Source organism: Saccostrea cucullata, unplaced genomic scaffold (genome assembly GCF_032062105.1).
Source record: "Saccostrea cucullata isolate Sc308-1 unplaced genomic scaffold, CSIRO_AGI_Scuc_v1 ctg171, whole genome shotgun sequence".
In the NCBI taxonomy this organism is placed as follows: domain Eukaryota; kingdom Metazoa; phylum Mollusca; class Bivalvia; order Ostreida; family Ostreidae; genus Saccostrea; species Saccostrea cuccullata.
This window is the reverse complement of record NW_026926065.1, coordinates 461,951-485,032: the sequence shown is the minus strand read 5'-3', so window position 1 is coordinate 485,032 and position 23,082 is coordinate 461,951. Positions and strand designations below refer to the sequence as shown.

Here is a 23,082-nt window from a genome sequence, read left to right as displayed (position 1 = left end):
GTGCAATATTTTTGAATTGGTTTAACACTTCAAATTTAGTATTTAAGACCAGATTTAGACAGAATGTTCAGAAATCAAGGCTTTTGCAGTGAATCTTCAGAAACTTGGCAGACTTTCAGTGTTCAATTATGGAATAAAAGTGCAAGAATTTTAATGAAAAATGTAAATAAAAATGTTTTAATTTGGGTTGCTGTCACTTAGGACAGGGTTTTAAAGCATTGCATCTCATAAAAGTTGTCATAGAAATTCATGTGCCCTGATTTAGATTTTATGATCAAATTTTTCATCTTTGTAACATTCATTAGAGAGAGGGGAAACATTGTCAGAACAGTTATACTTTGTTCTTCTTGTATCATGTTTGACCTTTCACCCGCACTACAATAAAATTTTGTTGACAACTTCAGAAATTCATTACAGAACATTTAGGTATGCATATGGAGATTCTTTAATGTGAGTTTGGTTTTGTCTTTGTCAAGCTTACAACAAAGGATGTAGAGAAAACATTAAAAATAGTAGAAGAATTTAACAAGATGTAGTACTTCTGTCAGGCAGGAGCAGGAAAATATAGTACTTCTGTCTAAGAGAAGCAGGACTGGGGTTGTTTGTTGTTTATCTAATGTGTCTATTAATCAGGTCCACTTGTTACACGAGGGCTGGGCTTCCTTTTTCTGTGCTTTGACAGTGTAAGGGGTTCAGATTTATGGCTCGACTTGAACCAGGCAGAGAGTTCAACAGTCTTCATGCATCTCATTCACGAACTGCAAAGAAATTGATTCATAGGAAATGTTGTAACAAGGCCATAAAACAGTTGCTGAACTTTTCTTACAATCATTCATAGTCAAAACATGAACAACATCTTACTTCTAGCTTTCAACTTGAGACATGGTATCTATGTTTCACCATGTTCTGTGCACATTAAACATGGCTGGTTATGTGTTTTACTGTCTGTGTTACATTGTTGTATTGAAATTAATGGTAATCCTGGTATTTAGTTTGACCTGATTAAGTAGAGGAACTCCGTTTTTAAGTTTTACCGAATTGCAAATTATAAATTGCTCTTTCCCTTCCTTACCACCAGATACCTGGCCTTCTGTCAGCGACTCATCAACGACAAGGAAATGGTCTCCATGGGAGCAAAGACTTACATGAATTTGTTCAATCGGGCTTTATCCTCTATTCCCACTGTCTTTGACACCCCTCATTCTGTTGGATCCACCTGGCTGAACTACCATCATGTCAACAGAGTGATTGACCTGTTCATCAGCAGTATTCCAAGAGATGAACGCTTGACTGAGTATCAGATTATTCTGGAGAAAATGCCCCTAAATGTGGAGTTACTGATACGGTAGACATATAACATCATCTTCTGTAAAGCATTAACTTCAATATCAGGGTAAAGCAGTCCTATCTTTGAAATTTATCTGCATATTAAAACAATCACATATTTATGTGTATTTAAATCTAAGCAAAAGCCTGAACATTTCAGTAAGCTTTATTTTTACAATAGATGTTTTTGGATCTAACAAGTATCCTTGTTCATTCCGGAAGTTAAAAAAATCTCACACACATTTCTTTCATTGGTTATACATGTAGTATGATTTTCTAACTTTTTTGTCATAAATGCATGGATGAAAGGGGATGTTGTTATCTTCATTTTCATGTAGTTCTTCCATCAAGATTATTGAAATTAGAAAATTCCTACAGTACTTTTCAAAAATACACACCCCTGCATGAATATATCCTATGCCGTAATTTGTCTCATGGTGTCAGTAGCTCTGTTTATTTGGTGGTGGTACAGGGTGTGTCAAGAGGCGATCCAGAGTGAGAAATTCTACCAGGCTAAGACCCTCTGCACCATGGCAGTCATCGAGAAAGTTGGCAACCCGGCACTATGGAAGATGTAAGTCTAAACAAACACAGCGAAAAGGTAAGTTACGTCTTACCGCGTCTGTTTTCTGTAGAAACATCATTTATGTTGTCTAACTTGTGTTTTTTTCCTAATATATTTTTAAAATCTTATGGATTAAAGATACTTTTGTAAACACCCTCACCTCCCTTTCTTTTCCATAAATAGATTTATGCTAAAATGGAAAGCAATTTGAAAATAATTTGAAAATAAGTCTTCTTGGTTTATTGCGTCTTATTTCAGTGTAACAACTACGCATTTAATCTTTTTCTAAAAGTTTCCTTGATTCTTTGAAAGATTCTTGATTATCTGTGATTTTGAAGAGTTTCCATAGAATTAGAATGATGACCTTTTTTGATAGGAATTGACACATTTATCCAAACTAAACTAATATTGCTTTATACAAGCTAAGTTATAAATAGTAGAATGGAAATATGATAATATTTCAATGCTTATATCCTTTTAATTTTATGGATCATATTCCGTAGTGACAGAGAAAGAAATAAGCTTGTTGCCTCTTGGATAGTGTTGAGTTACAAAAGGCATTATGGATGAAGTTCCGGCACCTCCAATTATCAAACAAATAACGTGTAAACCATCACTTTGTAGTGCTAGGTATCCAACAAGCTTTAGGTGTCCCTTGAATTAGATTCATCTTGTGAATTCTGATAGTGAGAAGCTTGTCAACACGGAACAAATGTGTTAAGTAAATGTGGTGAAGTTTTCTCAGAAGCAGGTAGAGGGCCGTTTAGGTTGACTTGGCCTTGTTCTCTTTGTAGGGCGATATCCTTGAGCCTGAAACTAGAAAACGTGGCAGAGGTATGTGAATATCAGTAGATGAAGGTAACTTTTCAGTGTTTTCCAGGTGAACTTTGACACCTCACCTGAGTTATAATTGGATATTTTTAAAAAGACAATTTACACAGTGCATTTTAAAAAAAAAAATGATAAACTGAAAATGCATCATCATTGTGCTCTTATTTTGATATTTTTCCAAATATTTTCTGTGTAAAAGTAAATTGATATGTAAAATGAGGTTGAGTTGTATGTGATTTTATGTAATGTAACCTTGAAGCAGCATCCTGATATTTGTTTACAAAGGTATGTTGTTCTTTATCTATATTGATATTTCATACAAGTAGTGAACTATTCCAAGTACTTTTCACAAATTTCCCACATTTATAAAGTATCTTGATTTCATTAGTTGTAATTGTACACATTAAAGGAGCATGATTGAATTTGGTACATAAACTACATTTTGTGTAAAATAGTAAATGTGGTAACCCATTTTCTTTTCAGACCAGAAGACTCTATCATAAGGCTGTCCAATTCCATCCATACCATGTGACCTTTTGGAAAGATGTAAAATCTTACCTTTATATTTTTTCTTCATTTTTTAACCTTTGAATCTTTATCGATATTGAGTTCCGAAAAAAGAAAGATTATATCTTTTGATATGTTCCCTCTGTCAAGGTTCTTGAATTTTCTACTTTCAGTTTTTGCTGTTTGAGATCACACATGGGTCCTGTGCCATGGTACCTAGAATTCAGAAGCGTTGCCAAGAGCTGGGGTTGGATATCGAGGAATATTCCCAGTTTTTAACAAAATATACTAAAACTCCACCTTGATAAAGTGGAGTGATAGAAGAAAACAGATATTTGAATTCACATTTATAGAAATCACAAAGAAAAAAAAATCATGTATCGCGATTCCTTGAACATCTCGCCACAAGTATCGTAAGTATAGCAAGCCCTAAACATGGAATTTCTTGTAAAATCAAAGTGGTCTTTGACTAAGAGCTTTAGTGCCTAAAGTATTAAAATGCACATCCAAAAAGTGCAGAACGTTTTCCCCCAAACATGTTAAGGGCTTGTGCTTTCTTTTTTTTTCTTGGGATGTTGTGTGCTTATTTTAATATTGTGTCTGTTACAACCAAGTTCCAAGGATGACCCTTGACCTTCAGTGCGGAGGGCCATGACTTTTGGTCTGTCCTGCTTGGGGAAAGTACCAGAAGATATACAGAGTGAACTAACTTGATAAAAAAAAAAATTGAAGAGACTGAAAATAGAATTTATTATGTCTTTCTGTTTATGAAATGTATCTTTTTATCAAACATGTATGCTTCAACACATTTTGTTTTAATGAAAAAAAAAAATTATTTGAAGGTATTTTTATGATGATTTAAATACCCATATTTCGAATGATTTAGCGAATCATAAACTACTTAATTTTTTGGTATTTTCCGTAATATTTTTTTTGTCAGATTCTGTAAAGGTTTTGGAAGTTGTTGGAGGGTATTTTGATATTACGTATGTTGAGGTATACATGTGTGATCAGATTGAATTGTTGTGAATGAAGATGTTGTTATTTGTTATAAACTTTTATTACTTCTACAATCATTTTTGGATGATCTTATGTGAAATGAATAAATGTTTATTAATTACTTGTTTCTTCTGTTTTTATTATGAAAGGTTGAAAAGGGCTCAATCTCTTTGTAAGAACTTTATAATGCATGTATATAGAGAGGTGACCATTTTGAACTGAGAATTTTATGGAATTAAGGTCAGTTATGATGGAGTTAATTAGTGCAGATTCAATGAAGTAAGGAGTGCAGATTCAATGAAGTAAGGAGTGCAGATTCAATGAAGTAAGGGCTGTCTTTATATGTGATGACAAGCCAGACCTTTTGGTTAGAGCCGTGGCCATAATTTATGAATGGTATGGTGTATAGTTCAAGAAGTTTGTCATCAAAAGGAATTGCACAAAATGTTTCAAACCTTGGATCAAATTTCAGCTCTTTGGATAGTATGTAATGATGAATTAGATTTCTGTCATGAAATTTTTTGAAGCTGAAAGCTTTATTTTATTAAAATGCTAAATTTTTATCTTATTTGAAAAATTATGTGCCACATTATGGATATTTCTATATCTTGGCAATGAGTTCACAGCAGAGGGTTTGACTGATTGGCAGGGGATGCTCACTCCTCCATGGCACCTGATCCCACCTCTGATGTTTCAGAGGCCCATATTTACACTGCTCCTGATTTGTATTCCTTGAATGGACTCTTGAGGGGTTTTTTTATCAGTCTTATATGATAGCTAAACTGGCCATTTATCAGGAAAAGTGTAAGTGTGCATACTAAATCTAAGAGATTTTTTTTTAATGTGTGGTCTATGAAATATGGATACTGATTGTTATATCACAGACCAGAAGTTTTAAAAAGCCTTCAGATTTAGCTGCATCCTGACACTTTCCCCAGTAAATGGCCAGTTTAGTATATAAGGATTTTTGAGAAAAAAAAAGGACTGGATTATATAGATTAATTGGAGTGTGTTCTCAAATGAAGGGGGGGATATAAACATGTATTTAGTAATCAAAATGCTTTGAACTATAAGAAAAAATGTATCTGACAGTAACAAGCATTGAAATGGATAGTAGCAGATCACAATAGAGACTGAAAATAATATCAAAAGTGTAATTTACACGTCAGTTGCTGTTCTTTAAATGTATAATGAACATTAAATCCATGGGACTGTATCTACTAACAAGTAAATGAAATATGAAGCAACAAGGCTTGACTAAGAACTGTGAAATATGTTAACTGGCGAAACAGCAGCTGGAACGTGTTTGGCTTGTCTTGTGGTTTTAGGATCAGAGAAACCCAGGACAGTAATAAATGTCCGTATTGACCCGAAAGTAGCTAATGTCGCCAATTATGCCATTTCAAGTAGTATTTTTAAGCTTCTTAAATGAAGATTATAATAATTTTACATTACATCGCAATTAGTTACTTATGTTTATGTGTGTGTGTTTTTTTCTGCTAATTTGTCTTGAAATATTCTATGGAATACAGTCACATATATACAAGTTCCAACAGTTTAATGAATTTTGATGGGGGCGATGGGTCGACATGTCTATCAACCAAACGATTTGTAATTTTATTTATTCACAATGAACACTATACAAGAAAGCTTTATTATTTAAAATGACCACTCACTAAATTATGAATGGTCATTCCTGATTTTGGATTTCTATCTCTAACTTTGAACAATTTAATATAAAAAGGGCCCACTCCAAAGAAAACAACTATTTGGGCTTAATATACTACGATGTGTGATTTATGAATGGAATAAATTACCTGGTCATGTTTAATCTTTAAATCCATTTTTAAACAAAAATATCTATGTTAGGGACGTGTCTACTTCCAATGACAGCTCCCTGTTTGCTTCAGGTCAACAAGAATAAGAAGCGACCTCTTCATTTTTTCCTGAATGAAAACACCCATGTATATAAAATGTGTCGCAATTTGGAAATTTACTTAAGAGGGGACATTACCCATCCTAGATCAATCGTGGACATCTTTTGAGAGCTTTGAAAAGATAAGCATTGAAATTCAGAAGACATTTCTAAACAAATAGAAAATGACTTTTTCTTGCAATTGCAAGTCCATCTTGCTGCGATCCCATTTTGCTGTGGGTAAATTTCACAGCGTTTTAGATCCTTTTATTTTTTATTGTCATGTCCTAGGGAGGTGAAATTGTTCATTATAGTCTTTATAGGCTTAAAAGAATTTGTCGAATATGATTGTTAACATTAATGAAGACGAAGAATAAAGGGGCGTTTCCGGTAAGAAGATGAAGCGCCAGAAATCACTTCGAACACACTCGATGGTGTGATAATGGCGGTAATTAGCCCAGTCAGTGGAATTATAAACAATAAGGACGGTTAAATGTGACATTTTGACCAAACAGAGACAGTTCAGTTGTCTGTGGACCTGGGTAACCTGTCCTTTCAATAATCAGATCATATAACGAATCTAATTATAGTGCGATAGATTCCATATTAGGTCGCTGTATGACTTTACATTCGCCTGGTCTTCGAAAAGTACACTCGACCTTGTATCCAAGGAGGGTTTGGAGTGTCAACGATCGATGGATTTTTAAGTAATAAAACAGACATAAAAATTGACATGCATACAACAGAGAAATCACATGGCATGATGTGTATGTTAAAGGAGAGAGACCAAAAACTGCTTTTCGTCTAGCCGTTCCTCAAATATACCATTAACCCAGAAGCACAGAAAAAGTCACTACTCCTACCCTCTGTATTTGTCATATAAGTCCGCTGTAAGCGATGTCTCCATGATGAATTAAGCTATTTGATATTTACAGTGTTTTCAACACTTTAAACATAATTGTTAACAACTTGGGCCCTCGGGTTGAAGAAAGTTGCTTTATATCGTGGTACTTGTAAATGCACGTGCACGCTCGACAGGCAATAAATGTCAATGACAATAATTCGTAAAACACTGATCTCCATATTAAAATATTTATGATTTATACGAATACAGCGATCTAGCAACAAGTTACCATTCCATATTACAATCACAGTTACTATAACGTAGAATTACATGTACTCTCAAAGTTTAAATAATTTCTTTCTTGTTTAACAAATCAAGTTTTTACGGAAGCCCTGGAGGGACATTGACTTATTTGTTATAAATTATTTGTTATAACTTATTTGTTTTGACTTATTTGTTTTGAGATTTTTTTTAATCAGTTCTAACTTAGTGTAGGTAAGCTATTGAGCACGATTAATTGTTGTTTTTGTGTCAAATGTACAAAACTGATGTGATTACTAAATTTTTATTTGTTTATTACTTACGCCCTTGAGGGATATTGACTTATTTCTTATGTGTTTTGACTTAGTTCTTATTCTTATGACTTAACTTTGAATTCTAAAATTTGTTATGACAAGCAAAAAGTGGCGTGAAAGAAAAAAAAAGTTTCAGAAAAAAGAAAAAAAATGAAAATTAAACGACAAGATAAAATAGTAGTCATGTTCTTGTCTTCAATCATTATGCAAGCTGGAAGTTACATATAAGAATTGAGTAATAACTTTTAGGAAATAAGAATTAAGTTAAAACAACAAAAATAATATTTACTTTAGAAATCACAACTGTACTGGACGTTAAACTAAAATTCGTCAATCAAAAACCACAGTTAAAATAGGACTTAACATTATTTTTATTATAAAATTAAGCCAAGCAACGGGTTTCAATTGCCTTCTTACACTTAGTTATCTCTAGCTACGAAACATTCACAACAAATAAGTTAAAACAAAAAAGTTATAATAAATAAGTCATAACAAGTAAGTCAATGTCCCTCCAGGGCTTCCGTAAGTTTTGGTTCTCCTTCTCTGTTTCAGCTTCTCTTTCGCATTCTTCTTTGACTATTGAAAGTATGTCTTTAAAGCAATTCGTCTATAATGTAAAATCTGAAAGAAAGTAAGAAAATATAAGTACGTGCGTGTACACTGTACATACATTTCTTTTTTTTTTTTTTTTTTTTCAATTGACCAAAATGATTTTTTTTTTTAAAACAGTTCGATCATAGATAAAGTTTAATGTTAACTAAGGGTACGAATTCAACGAAACGCAATGTATGAATTAAACAGCTAGAGCCGACATGGAAATTGTACTTTCATTTTTATGATGCTCAAATAAACAAGTATCAAACTAAGTTAGTATTCCAACAATTTCTTAATGACGATAAAATTTAAATCAGACATATATATCATTAATTGAACAGCACGTGTAAATAGTTAAAGCTTTCTAACGGTCATATATAAGTAATATAACCACACCTCATTAATTATATGTTATACAGTAAAAGTCTTTTTGTCATATTTCATTTCTCATTTTGAAACTCAAATTCCTACTCGAAAAAGAACTAGTGGTCCATATATTTTGGCCTATAAAAAGAAAAATGTTTTGTAAACTTAAATTCCTTTATTATTTGGGCGATGACCTCATTTGCAAGACTAAATTAAGTGTACGTTTCGATTCAAAAATCATTGGCCATTTTGACCAACATTAGAATTACTAAGTAATTCTAATAACAATGTCCCACAAAAAAGCTATCTCGCAATTGTCCTATGCACCAACATTAGAATTAATTTAGTAAAAATTTCCTACAAATACGATATCTTGCAATTGTCCTATATATGCATTTGTACATGCATATTTTATATTTGTAAAATGAATACGAAGAACGTGGACGAATAAAACTTAAGAAAGAGCCGTAGTTGTACACACATAAAACACATAAAACACAGTCACAGCCCATTTCGTTTTCTTGGATAATTAAATAATTCCAATTTTAATCAATATTTAACAACTATAAAATATATCCCATAATCTGCCATATTTTAAAAATTATATACATGTACATTGGAAGTAAACATGCATATAAGACAAACACAGACGGAAAAGGGTGGATGAAACTGACTCTTCTCAACTAATACACAGTTGTACAATTTTTGTGCTTTTTAATGGACGAGATTTGTTTGTCAGAATTGAAAATTCTGTACATTCATTCTATCTTTATTTCCCCCCGTAGGAGATTGCATGAATATGAACATTTCAAATCATATAAACATTACAAAGGGAAAATAGAAAAAATAAATACATATGAATTTATGTGTATATAAATTTATATATAGAAAAAACTAGGTTGCTAACAGTAAGTATAACAGGTCACTCTGTTCTCCTACGCAACTGTCTGTTAAACCATGCTTATCCCTTAGGAAACGAAAATTCAACATTTTGGGACCATCAAAATGAGATAAGGTGCTTGAGATTAATCTAGCACCTAGCAAAAAAGGTATAGGTCATGTGGACTGAGACCGGAAAGTTCGGCATTTAATATGATATCAAAGTTTTCGATCAGAGTGTCCCACCCGCTTCCGGATGGCGGTTGTGCCCAAGCAGGTTGTAGAGATGTGCTCGAAAATGTTCCTGAAGTTTTCTTCGCAGAGGGGACAAGGTTCTGGAGGAGAGTCTGAAAGAGTCCATAGCTTGACAATAAAATTACAAATTTCTATTTCGTGGATGTTGCTTGGAATTTCCCAGATAGTTTGCGGAGATTTCCCTGCGGTTATAGTATTGAAGAGAAGAAAGGACGGACAACTATCATATTTTATTTTGTTTATTCATTCCTTACACAAACTGCTATACGAATGATTTTCCCTCCGATCCTTTTTAATGTTTATGTGTAAGAAAATTCTGTTGATTTACATTGCTTTACTAGCACATGGAAAGCGGTACATGCATACAATTATTTGTTGTTTTTTTTTATTTTGGTTAAATGAAAGCGAATATATTTCGAATTGCACTCAACGGAAATGACGCAGTTCATATCACCCAACGTGACCCCTAATGATTATAGGTAAACAGCACAATATATCTGCCAACAATCATATCTAATGACAAAACAAACTCATTTCTTACACAGTTAATGAGCTGCTCTGGCAATCTATTTTTGTTTTTAAGTTATCAATGGTAATTTTCTGGAACGAGGGAAGGGATCGTTTATAGAAATGTTGATTCATAAAGCCTTTACTGTTGAATGAAAATTGCTAACCAATTAGTACGAAACTTCAATGCATCTAGAAAAAGAACATATGCGTGTACTCACGATTATTTTTTTTTTTTCGTCTTTCGAGTATTCAAAAATAAAAAAATTAACTTTATTTTAATCAGAAAATTGATTTATTTTTAAGGTGAAAAAATGAGACATTACTTCTCTTCAGACATTAATGGTTCGTTTGGTGGCCATTTTATCACTCAACGTTCCCTGTTAAATATATTTCTTGTGTCAATAAAATAGGAAACGGCGAAGTTTACGACATCAAAATCCATGGTGCATAAAGGTTACGAAATAACCCTGATATTCATTAAACTATTTATCTTTTTCTTTCTGAAAAATATACATAATAATTTTCATAATCAATATTTAGTTTAAGGAAGTATTATACATTGTTTAGTTTAAGGACCCTTTATACATTGCAACCAATAGAGTTCTAATTCGATCTAAAATCAGAGTGATCTACCTTTAGACTAAAGAATATTCAATATGTAATAATTTTAAGAAATAATCTAAACTATAATGACATCCACATGCATATCTAAAATTAATACTAATGAGTAATATGCATATGGATCTCATAAGTTTATAAGAATCGGAATTATATGCTAAACAGTTCTAGACTCGTTTATTAACAAATTAATTTTATTACAACAAAAAATAATCTTGCTATTTTTGAACAATAAATCCTTCAATGAAAGATAGACTCTTTTTTTCTATAAATATCTTTTATATGCCCTCGATGAGCAAAACATTCTATTTTTTCTTGAAAATTGTCATTTTCAATTAACCCAAAATCGTTACCTCAATTTTCAAGGTGTCTTCCCAGCTCCTTTTTAAAAACTTTCAAATGATTCTTTTATTAGAGCGAGTTGAATGAAAGTGTTACAAAAATACCAATCCAGAGTGACCTATACCTTGCAGTGTTAATTGATTTTGCATGTTTTGAACTTCGAACACCTTCCATTTCTCTGCTAACTGCAGCATTTCAAGTCCAAACAATTACGAGAAAGAAAACAGTTGTCCATGCGTATCAACAGATGTGTATATTTTACCACTGTAATTACTATTTTTTCGTTGCATGAACTTCAGAACGGTATATATACTCAATCATACGAGGAACATTTAAGCTTTAGTAATGGTTCATGAAAGAGTGAGGCGAAAAATGAGAATACACTATGAATTCCTTTACCGGAAAATGAATGTGTTTAGCAGGCCAACGCACTTGATGGGGACAGTTTGAAGCAAGCGTAAAGTACATCATTCTATGCATTGTCTGAAAATTAGTTTGTTTCATTCGTTAATGATTAAAGATGAGGTAAAAGTTCATAATAGAATTATTGCATTCGAAATGACAACCCCCACCTCCAATCAAAATCATCTAGATTAATGAAGACATCAAAAATTACACGTGTACGTCTAAGTGACTTGAAATGCTCGTTTACTTTTGAGAGTAAGGTGAATCAATTATTTAATTATTATTGTACGATATTTTTTATTGTATAATTAAAATGATATATATAACGGGTTAACTTTGTGAAATAGATAAAGGCGGAACGTAAAAGTTCAACTTCATAACACTAACCAAGTACCGTGTTTTGTTTAGCGTAAAAATTTTGCACCCATTTATATTTTCTGAGAGTTCATGGACATCTTTAGGCTATAATTATATATTTTGCTAAATTCTTTAGCATATTAAACCCCTTGCGTGAATTTGAAAATTAACAGATGTGAAAAATTCTGTCTTAAAACTATATAATAAATTTTGTAATTGGTTCTTAGTCTAAAAAATAATAAAACTCCGTACAATTACCGGCATAAAAACGAATTTAAATCTTTTATGTTGTAAAATCAAAAGCGTTAAACACTGAAGATCTTCACAATCCATAGACTTTACGATAGCCAGTTTTTCATGTTCCTTTCTTTAAGCTTTAAGTTGATGTCATCATATTATCTCTTATCAAACATTTCATCTAAATCACATATTATCTGCCTTAAATTTGAACAAAATATTTAAAAACCCAAGATGCCATCGAACCATTTTTTCTCACTACGGAAACAAAGCGATTGTGTATAGAAATGTGGTAAATGTTCTTGGCCAAGTACAGAAAATATACTTATCCCCATATTAAGAAATGAATGACTCTACTAATACGTTTAATTATCGGAAAAGAGAATGTTCGCACGCCTAGCACAGGATGGAATTCAATTTAAACCTTGTTTTTGACCCAAACACTATTCACCTTAATATGATTGACTTCTATGTTGATTGATTACAACGTTATAGATTATTCAGTTTAATCGTTGAAATAGAACTAGATTTTTAACAATAATATTTGGTGGGTAAAGTTATCTCCCATTTGTCTTAGCAGGTTATCTACCTTTGATATACTAGTAACTTTAAGGTACATGTACCCCGATATTCACTCGTCAATGTTTCACATACTAATTACTTGATGATAGACGGGTAGACACCATTTTGTTGCCATGATTCTAAATCAATCTATTTTGTTAATATTTCTTTGGAGATCAAATGATTTTTCTGTTATTCACTCGACATTTTGAAGAGCCTTGAGATACGACCCCCTTAACCGTCGGTTCGCTACCTCCAACCCTTAGCGTTGTCTTCTACCACATTTGCTAGCTTTGATCGCTGCAGTATACACCATAATAGTATATATTATCTCAGGTGGGTACCATTTACAGCAATATCTTTTACCAAGTATAAAATGCAGGATTATCCCCGTAGTCTAAGGCTTGTTATACTCGGCGCCACCCCTTGGCTTACAGATGTTAAAAGCAGAGTGCGCTTATACTATATTATCATCGTTTGTACAGGTATATGCCTCATAAATTTTTTGGGGGTATTTTACGAGTAAACAGGTTACTGGACTTCATTTAAATGAGTTCTGTCCCTCTAGCAAACGAAATGAACGGCAGTTTGGTGTGAATTAACCGCTTAACATTTTTGTCGCTCTCCCACTATTTCCGCTATCACGGGGAAAATCTCAACTACTGAGGGAAACAAATTCACCCCTGTGTGCCGATAAGTAAATAAAATTTGCATAATCTGGATTGTAAAAGCACTGTTATGAGTATTTTAAAAAATATTTGAAAACATGTGTTTTTCTTTTTCTTTGATGCTCGTTTCTGGACAATTTCACAAAAAGTAAAAATGCATGAAACAGATATTTTGCAACTTTTTAAATATACACTTAGCGGAAACAATTCATGTTTCGGATTTCAAAAAGAAAATAAAAGTCTGTTTCGATAATGGACTGTGCATTGAATCGAGTTCCAGCTGTATTTAGCCTTTGTCCAGTTATTTTGATAACCTTGAGTGTATATTTTAACTATTTTATGACTTCTATTTTAAAAACTATAGAGAAAAACCACCATTAAACTCTTGGGAAAATCAGAATTTATTTTAACACAGAGGGAGGCCTTTAAAGACGTTTAAGAATCGCTTTAATAAGCTTAGATTTTAAATACTTGTGATTTTAGAGGATTTTAACGGGTATCAATCTGACCTGCCTATATCAATATTGAGGACAGGACTTATTCAATCAATTGCATGTAGTGCTCTTCTTTTTCAACACTCGTGTGAATGTATTAATGCAAATCTCGCCTTCTAACCAAACAATCCTCTTTCAATAATATTTTCTTTTAAAGACTTGTATTTTGATTTCTTGCGCTTCGCAGCATTTTTTTTCACCTGTTGCATTGAATTCTTACTATCGGAACAACAACAGCGCTTGTTGTTCTAACGGTGTTGTCGGCGCCTCTAAATTACACGACATCAGTGTCCATTTGATGATTTATTTCAACACACGGACAAAGATACACCTTGAATATGAACCGGAAACATAAATATCTTATTGAAAAATTTATGCAATGATAAATAATTAAAACATGGTTCTTGCGACGTGATTAATAGCTCGTGCTAGTTTCACTAATCACGCCACATATTTTTTCGTCCATTATTTAACTCAAGTGGTCAGAAATACCAAGCATTACTTAATATAGTTTCATTTCCACACAATGATCGCACTATTTAGTACCATTACAGCATAAGAATACACATTTTTAAAGAAAAAGGGTCCAATATATCCCTAATCTTCTTTCAAGTCTTATGTAAGGGGTGCTTAATTCTACTTTCGACACGTTCTCTATTGATTAATCTGTTTCGCCTAATCTTTCATCAGGGAAACATTTTGTTGCGCTTTAACATACTTGCGTAAAGAAAAAAAAAACTTACTGAAAGGTACGATATCCCAAAAAATACAAGAAAACTGATAGGTGGGCGGAGCTAAAGAAATTTTATCCAATAGAGGGGCGTATTAGGGAAAGAGAGACAGAATACGTTTTGTGGCTTTCCACACAAGGTGTATATGTTTGCTATTTGACGAGGGGTGTATACACGTGTTTTTTATACTAATTTTGATATCCCCATAAAAATGTGATTACACTGGTGGATTTTCTAATTTCTGCTACAGAGGAAGAAAAATATATTTGTGATATTATTTTATTTTAAAGATCATATCATGATAAACTGGATTTTTTGCGGCCCGAGCTGACACACATTACTATTTTATTTATAGATGATTTCGTTTCAAATTACTCTTAATAATGTGGCGGATTAGCGTTATTGTGATTACGTTGTCCGTGTGTCTGACGGTATGTGAGGCGGATCTTACAATTTGTGAACGCAATCCAATTCATACGACAGCTGAAAAGTCTAAGGGGGATAATGGATTTCAAATTTCTTTTTTGGAACTAGAATCCCAAAAAGAAGCTAAATTCAAACCTGGACAAAACTACACAGGTAATAAACAGATAGTAACTTACTCCAATTCTTAAAATATAAATAAATAATGCATTTTATTATTCTGTAACAGAGAAATATGCTTGAATGTTCATATCAATTTACATTATTACAATTTACCATAATAAAATGTGGCACTTATTGAATTAGTAGAACCACACTTCGTGCTCGTTGAAGACACTTATATTAGTCATCTGCCCCGATCTCCCGGGGGATTTAGAAGAATTTAATAGTGAGAGTGAGTGAAATCTTCACCAAGAAAGAGAGATATTGACAAAGTGATATTAAACGTCCGAATGTTATTTTTTAATTTTGTGTTCGTCGTTCCCGTTTATTAGAGAGTGATACCAAGAAAAGTTCACTCAGAGCACGTGAATATTGCCTATTTAAACGCAATCTGCTCTACTTAAGAATAAGAAGTTACAGGGTTTCGATTGTGTATATACAGTGGCAAACTTAATGTTCATTAAAATTCATCTCTGCCTCATAGGGAACAAGTTATGGAAATCGCGGTGCATCGTGTTGGCTTTGAAGGGTTTTGTTTATATATATTGTATACTTTTAACATTGTCTCAGGTGTAACTTACGTATAAATTTATTCTACAGGTAAAGAAATTTAATATATTGCATAGCTCGGAGTTTAAAAATGATTCGAACGGTTTCATTCCAATGCATATTTTATCCATGACCACATGAATTTTTTATTGTCTACTTTGCACTTTGTTATAGCTTTCGGCAATATATCTATAAAGTTAACGTCGTGTAATTTAATTGATTTGTCCTACATTTGTTTTTATGTTAGAAAGCTTCAACAATTCCTTGTTTTATTTTTTTTTATTTCAAAGTTTACAAAAAAGAAGATAAATTTGATGTCGTTTCTCCTTGAAAAAAGATTTTTTTTTTATTTGTCTCTTATGACGTCTGTAACATTAAACTTAACTTGAAATGTTCCCAATAAAAGTCTCACAATCCATGAAAAAAGATAGTAAACTGCAGGAAAAAAAGATAGAAAAGAAAAGTAAATTCAGATTGAAAGCAACAAAAATATCTTGCATGGGGAGGGGAACTGTGTCTGATTTTATATTAGCAAGAACAAGGTCACTCGACCCTGATCGGCCAAGTTCGGACAACAATGTATGTTTATTTTGCAATTACTAGTTATCGTTTGCTCCGAGATTTGAAACCTGAGTCAGTTGTTATACATGTGAAGTTATTATAGATAACTAGCAAATTTTGTCAAAATTGAAGAAAGTTATCCTTGTTTTCAATACAATAGGCCTGTTTAGTTAGTTTCTTTGATGTGAAGTGTTTTGATGGATTGGTGAAGGGGTAATGAAGAGTTGCTAATCGAACACTCTATCATTAAATCCTTAAGTTATTACATTGTTTAGGAACGCGTGCTACGACTGTATGTCTAACGTTCTTAAAATTTTATACTCCATATCAGCAATTTATCATCAACGAAAAAAACAAACAAAAGTAAGGGATCTGACGTGGCTATGAGATGAAGTTCATGTATCAAAGAAAATACAGCTTCTGTGGAACCAGCAAGTGCTATTTCTTGATGAAACGATACCATTTCCGGAAACGCATTGAAACAGTTGCATGGGGTCTATAGCAAAAGAAAAAAGACATTCTGTATTATATATGATTTAAGAAAAAAAAAATCCTGATCCATTACCAAATTCAATTGCTTAAAATATGCAAAGGCAACAGCCTTATCTTGTCGCCATCTTGGCAAATGCGTTCAAACTTTGACAAGTCTTCCATATTGTGTAGATATATCTGAGGATGAGAAATAGCCTAACACGAGCTTTAACTGCCATTCTTTCGTTTGAAATTTGATTTTATGTAACCTTAGTCGACCCTTCCTGAATAAGATGCCTCGCAAAACATGGAAAAATAGGAAGATCTCATTCCGTTTTTATTGAATATTTTGGCAGAATATCATCATTAAATACGTAATACAAGTAGTCGGTAAACTTGCTCATGGGTGGGTCTCACTATACATAAGTTAATAACAACAATGCTCATTTTGAAAATGATATGCAGGGGGTACAGCTAGATCCTTTCAGGCTTTGTGCGGGAACCTACTCAACTCAGAGTGAAATTAACCACTAGGTTTCTTACACAATCACCCCATATCTTTCATTCATTGTCGGTTATATGTATAGTGTGTGAATGTTATTCTTGCACAATCTGTTGTCAATTTCTCTCCAATGCTCATTTTATGCCCGATATTTTTGCTTTCAAAAGGCAGTTGACAAGAGGTCTTTGTATCCTTACATGTTTAATTTTTTTTGCAATAGCCATACAAAAGAATCTTTTATTGAATATAACATATTTTAAATCCATATTTTAATTTTTTATATAAATGAATCTATTTACTTTGATTTCTTTAAAATGCTTGGGAGAAAAAAAAAATGCCGGCCTCGCTTCGGGTAAAACGGGCACCCGGCAAACCCTAACTCCCATGCTTTCCTGCCACTCGGTACACCTCGGCCGATTCGTACCTACGTATCTAAAAAATCAGTGCTTTGCTGAATGGCTAATCCTGCTAACTATTATAACTAAGACACTGGATTGTGTCCCAGGAATCATTTCTCAAGTCTGGTACAAACATTTTGCTGTCATATTTCAACAATAAACGGCTGTATAATTATGACACCCTTTGTAACTGGAATGTGCAAATATGTATTTGACCATTTGAGCATCATTCTTAGAATAGATTGTTTATTAAATACACAATCTACATCTGTTTTGGAAAAAAGGGAAGAAAGCTAGGTATTAAGGTATAAACAGGCGAATAAAAGCATATAATCTTCTTATAATATTGCAACATCTTTAATCACATGATGGACATGCGCTAGTATTATTACTGTAATGGTGTCTAAAGGAAAATTGAAATGATCGCCAAATTTGATTTCTTTCTCTCTCTTCTTTTTTAAATTCGGGAAGAGCTTAAGTATAAGTATGTAGATTGATCTCTTGATACAAGAAGTTGTGCTTTTGATGTTTGGAATTCCAGATTAAGACTCTTAATTAACGCTCAGCAATACACAATTTTAATTCTTTATGTACCGTCTGTCTTCAACAGCATTCTCCAGACTACAAGTGTTTGACAGTAACTTTAAAGAACAAATATTTATGAAGTACACGGGTTACATATATCAACACGGGCGAGGGCGAAATGACCACTGTTAATTGTCCTCGAAAACATGTTTTTTGTCCCTAATTCTTGTAAATCCGTATAAAGGGCTTAGTCCAGACACCTTTTCTTTTGTCTGTCTATATATGCCTAATCACCTAAGAAAATTGCCCAGGTACAGTGGCTTTTGAATGCTATTCTCGTACATCAACAGAAAGCGCGTCCGGATTTTGACATTCCGCCTGCAGATATGCGCTCTTGGTTGAATCTGTTTTTTAGACAACACCCTGACAAATGACAAAAAATGTTTTGGCCAATTCGCCGAAATTGATGACCATAAAGCGTCAGTGGCCGGAAAATTCATTAAAAGGAAAATTATTTACAAGGTGGTAAAATCAGGTGACCTCGAGCAACACACGTTATACTATTTTAAAAAAGAATCGATTTTAATGAATGCAGTTAGATTTGATTTTTTTTTTCTGAATTCAAAGTGAACAAATATTGATAATTGTGAAATGCTTTTTAAGACCCATTCGCTAAAATCCCATACAATTTGATAATTGGATTATGTTTTGTACTGGCCATTTCCTACTTACGAAGAAATGAAACTTCTTTTATGAATGTAATTTAAACTAAAATTGTTTTGAGAGACCTTGGGTAAAATCAATGGAATAAATATATCCGAATCAAGCTTTTTCACTGACCGATTAAAATGTTCAAATATTTGAATTGATTACAAATCGGGTGAAATATTGTAGATATTAATCTAAAATTTAGGACAGATTACTCTAGTTGTGTGAAATTTGAATTCTTTAGGGTCCAATGTATATAGAGAATCCTTAAACAAAACCTGATTGGCCAAAGCCAAATACATGATTTTAATAGTTTTCTACGACGTCGTCGCTATATCCTTTTCCATGTCTTCTTCGCCGTCCGCGTTTCGTTTCTTCCTTGTGTATTCATGAATTACACTCTATATTTAACTCTTAATGATTTGTGATGCTAAAGTACATACATGCCGTGAGGCTTTAAATAAATATTGATCAAAATATCGGTACATTGTATATTTAAATGTAGGTAGGTAAAAAAGATTGAATTGATTGTATAATTTTCAGCTTCTTTACCCCCCTTTTGAATCTAACATTTTCTTCTTCTGGTCGATTTGCGATATGGCGACAACCCGACTTTCCCATGGATGGCAGTCGAGTTTCAGGAGTAAAGTCATCAGGGATTCAAAAGAATTTTATTTCATTTTTAAGTCATCCCTTTAAGAAGGGATAACCCTAAATAAGTTGTTTAATGAGCTAATATTGCGGAGACAGGCTACACGTTCAGTCACGTCCTCCCGCAGAAATGAAATATTCAATTTTGAATTTTAATAAAATATATGTTTATATGTCTTGGAATGCAGACTCTGCCCAAATTCTATGCGCCGATGTCGAAGTTTAATTTCTTTTTAAAATAGGGATATTCCAATACATAAATTTGGCTATTTACACAATACATGACATATTTAATCAACCCGATAAGGGGACCCCTAAACAGCGTTGAACTCACGTTAAGGCGGGGCCTTTACGCGCTTATAAGTCAGTAATCTTATTATTTGCTCTCTCTGTTGAAATAACACTTGGTTTTTTGTGTTTTGAGTCGAGCTATCACTTTGTCTTTTCAGTAAAGATAACCCTAACCTTAGAAAATCTCTACTGCAAACTTTAGGCGCGCATGTGGTTTTCCTTACCAATGATATGGAAATCTCGCTATCTTTTGACGAGTAAATGTCATTGTGTTCGGTAAACAGTGCCCTTAATACTAAGCGATGATGAAAAAGATATATTTTAAATAAAATCTTTTCGTACTTTTTTTTACACAAAAGGAAAATTCGGTGAAATGGTTGAAAAGTGGGATGAAAAATAGTTTAACAAATTCAAGAGAAGTAAAAGAATAAAGAACAAAACTTATCTAAAATGTCCAAGTAATAATTAAACAATGATATCAAACTTTATAAAGAATTTATTTATGGTACACTCTTTGAAATCCTTGTCAGTGCGCATATAGTTACGTATCTTTACAACGCACAGATTATGAATATTGTTGGGATGTCACAACCTTTAAAGACGTGAATGTGTTTGATTCTAGAAACACATATATAAATGCATCGAAGCGAATACTAGCGCATAACTTTTTGCATGAAATATGTTTTCTAGATGTAAATTAGCCGCGTCGAAAACGTGTCGATGCCGAAAAATCAACCTCGTTTTTCCTGACTTTATCTGCCTTTTATATATGTTGCCATATACAATTTAAGTGCCTTTTTTAAAGACGTCTTATATTGCGTTATGTTTAAGTAAAGGTTAAATGCATGTTTGATGTTTGTGTAATATGACCTCAACAATTATCCTTTCGTGGAAGAGAAATATAAGCAAAATATTTTCTCTGAATTCCTTATGCAGACATCATATGCTTTCAAACCAATACCCCAATGAAAATGAAGAACTCTTTAAAAAAGCTTACGAAATACAGAACCCAGTATTTCATAAATTGATTCAAATCACTCTGCATTCGTACGTTGCTCTTTCAAGTCTCTATGCAACAACCTTCCAGCCTGGAAATGTGAAGGAAAAACAAATATGTGACAAAATTTTATATTCTCACCTCTTCTCATCTTTATCGGAAATATATTCACTGAATTTCAATAAAAACTGACATGTTTATCTGTCAAAACATCCGAATAATTGAGCCTAGTCATTGATGGCGTGTGAAACGAATGATCAAATTTGCTGTCCAGTCTAACTGGATAGTGACAAATACTTGCTTTATTTATTTTAAACAGGATAAGTGATAATTCTATTGAAAATTGTTGGCCAGTCGCAAAACCCTCGTCATTTCAAGTATTTGACAATTGTCTCAGGTAGCAGACGACAGCTCGAGCTCACGTGGCGGAGGTTGGATGGATGCCGGGATACATTCGGAATTTGATGATGGCTGTCTGCAGAGACAAATGGGGCGAGATGGAATGCCTTATAAGTTTATTATTCGTTTTGTTTGTTGAGTCATTTATTCTTAGCGGGAGGGAAAAATCTTCAGCCCAGCGGGGGACGGGGTTTCAACCCCTGACCACATAATTAAGTGTTAAGAAGGCTGCAGCATTCCATATTCTCTTGGCGGCATATTCTGCATTTCTTCCCTTTCAATTGCACAAAGACACTAAACTGTCGTCTTCAAACAATATCTTTAAAATACCGTAACCTTTGATCTGAAAGACACTAATATATTGCGTTTGATCACAGCATTAAAACAAAGTAGATAAACGTATATTTCACTATACAATGGAAATCTGTTACATTTGCATTTATCTACATGTATTATTCAGTCATTTCAAGAATTTGGAAGACTTTGCTGTAGTGCCACTTTCCCTTGACATCATTATATAGAGTAAAAAATATGTAAAATGTTTTACAAATAACTTGAGAAACAAATCTGTGAAGGAAAATTTATGCCCTTGACTTCAAGATACTACCGGTATACGCAGTAGATATTTATCCAAGTTAATAGCCAGAAATAATTAGCAACTATAAAACTGTTTTTACATTGGCTTTTGACCCTTTCACCCCAGAATCAAAGGTTATTAAAGTAAATGTTAAAACCATTTCATTACACATGAATTTCATTACACATGAATTCATGACACAGAGTCCTTGACCTTTCACGTTTTGGTCTCTTAAATAAATAGAGATCTATCTTTCTTAAAATATCCTCACTTAATGCTTCAGTGCAAAAGCTCAAGAGATCATGATCTAGAAACCATTTATTGCAAAATATAAATTTTGACGTTGGTCATTTGATGCGGGAAAGAATTCCATAGGGTCTTTAATAAGTCACTGGAGTTGCAATAACAATTAATACTAAATGAAATTTTGAGTTACATGTACCATCCTGCAACCATGTACGAATTTGGGAACTTGAAAATACGCATGACCCTAATTTCTAATATAGAGATCCATCATTGAAAAACCTGAAGAAAATTTTAAGTTAGCATCAGAAAACCACTTCAAGTATGAATTTCTAACCCTGAGCTTTGATCTTTTGACCCTATGACAGATTTTTTTAAGTCAAAGGTATATATACCCGGTAGCTGTGATATCAATTTTACTGCAAAAGCTAAACAGCCCTTAGAGATACAATCGTGAAACTGTGTTACGGACAAAAAGAGTAACAACCAGACTGAGAGCCGGACAAATAGACAGACCAAAATTAACCAAAGCAAGGGACAAAAAATATCAATATTAATCGTCGAAATATGTTCACAGGTTTACGTTCGTATCGCTTTCGACTAGTTTATGCAGTATACTAATGTCACACGTGAAATATGATAAACTTGAGATATAGTTTTTCGCAGTTTTAATATTTATGAAGAAGGATTGGGATTGTTGAAAAGCTACAGGTTTTACAAAAGTTACATAACTTGATGAATAATTCCCTTTCATGCGGCAAAATGCGCCTTTTATTGAGGTCGTCGTTCCGATGGAACAAAAAAGCGCAAGCAAGACGCGAGACGAGTAATTTGTCATAAATGCCTTGTTCATAACGTCATTAAAAATGTAATCACCTGAATGAGCATATTTCTTTTATATTAAGAAAATTATTAGGTTATTTATCTTTATGATTTCTTAATCTCCATTTTGCGTCCCAATAATGTTTTTGGGGCAATTTACTAAGAATTGGGTCAAGGTGGATATGGTAACAAGTGTCTTTATTTTACAATATGAATAGTTTCAT

General features: G+C 33.0%; 1 protein-coding gene across 1 annotated transcript in view; it reads left to right on the top strand.

Moving 5' to 3' along the window:
• The window catches only part of LOC134270626 (zinc finger C3H1 domain-containing protein-like), a 107,864-nt gene that overhangs the window by 45,853 nt on the left and 38,929 nt on the right, over positions 1 to 23,082 (top strand). Inside the window, exons 31-36 of the mRNA XM_062752866.1 lie at positions 1,079 to 1,345; positions 1,799 to 1,900; positions 2,686 to 2,725; positions 3,206 to 3,268; positions 3,403 to 3,481; positions 14,955 to 15,158. Of these exons, the coding sequence (XP_062608850.1) occupies positions 1,079 to 1,345; positions 1,799 to 1,900; positions 2,686 to 2,725; positions 3,206 to 3,268; positions 3,403 to 3,481; positions 14,955 to 15,158 (755 nt within the window). The remainder of the gene's footprint in view (positions 1 to 1,078; positions 1,346 to 1,798; positions 1,901 to 2,685; positions 2,726 to 3,205; positions 3,269 to 3,402; positions 3,482 to 14,954; positions 15,159 to 23,082) is intronic.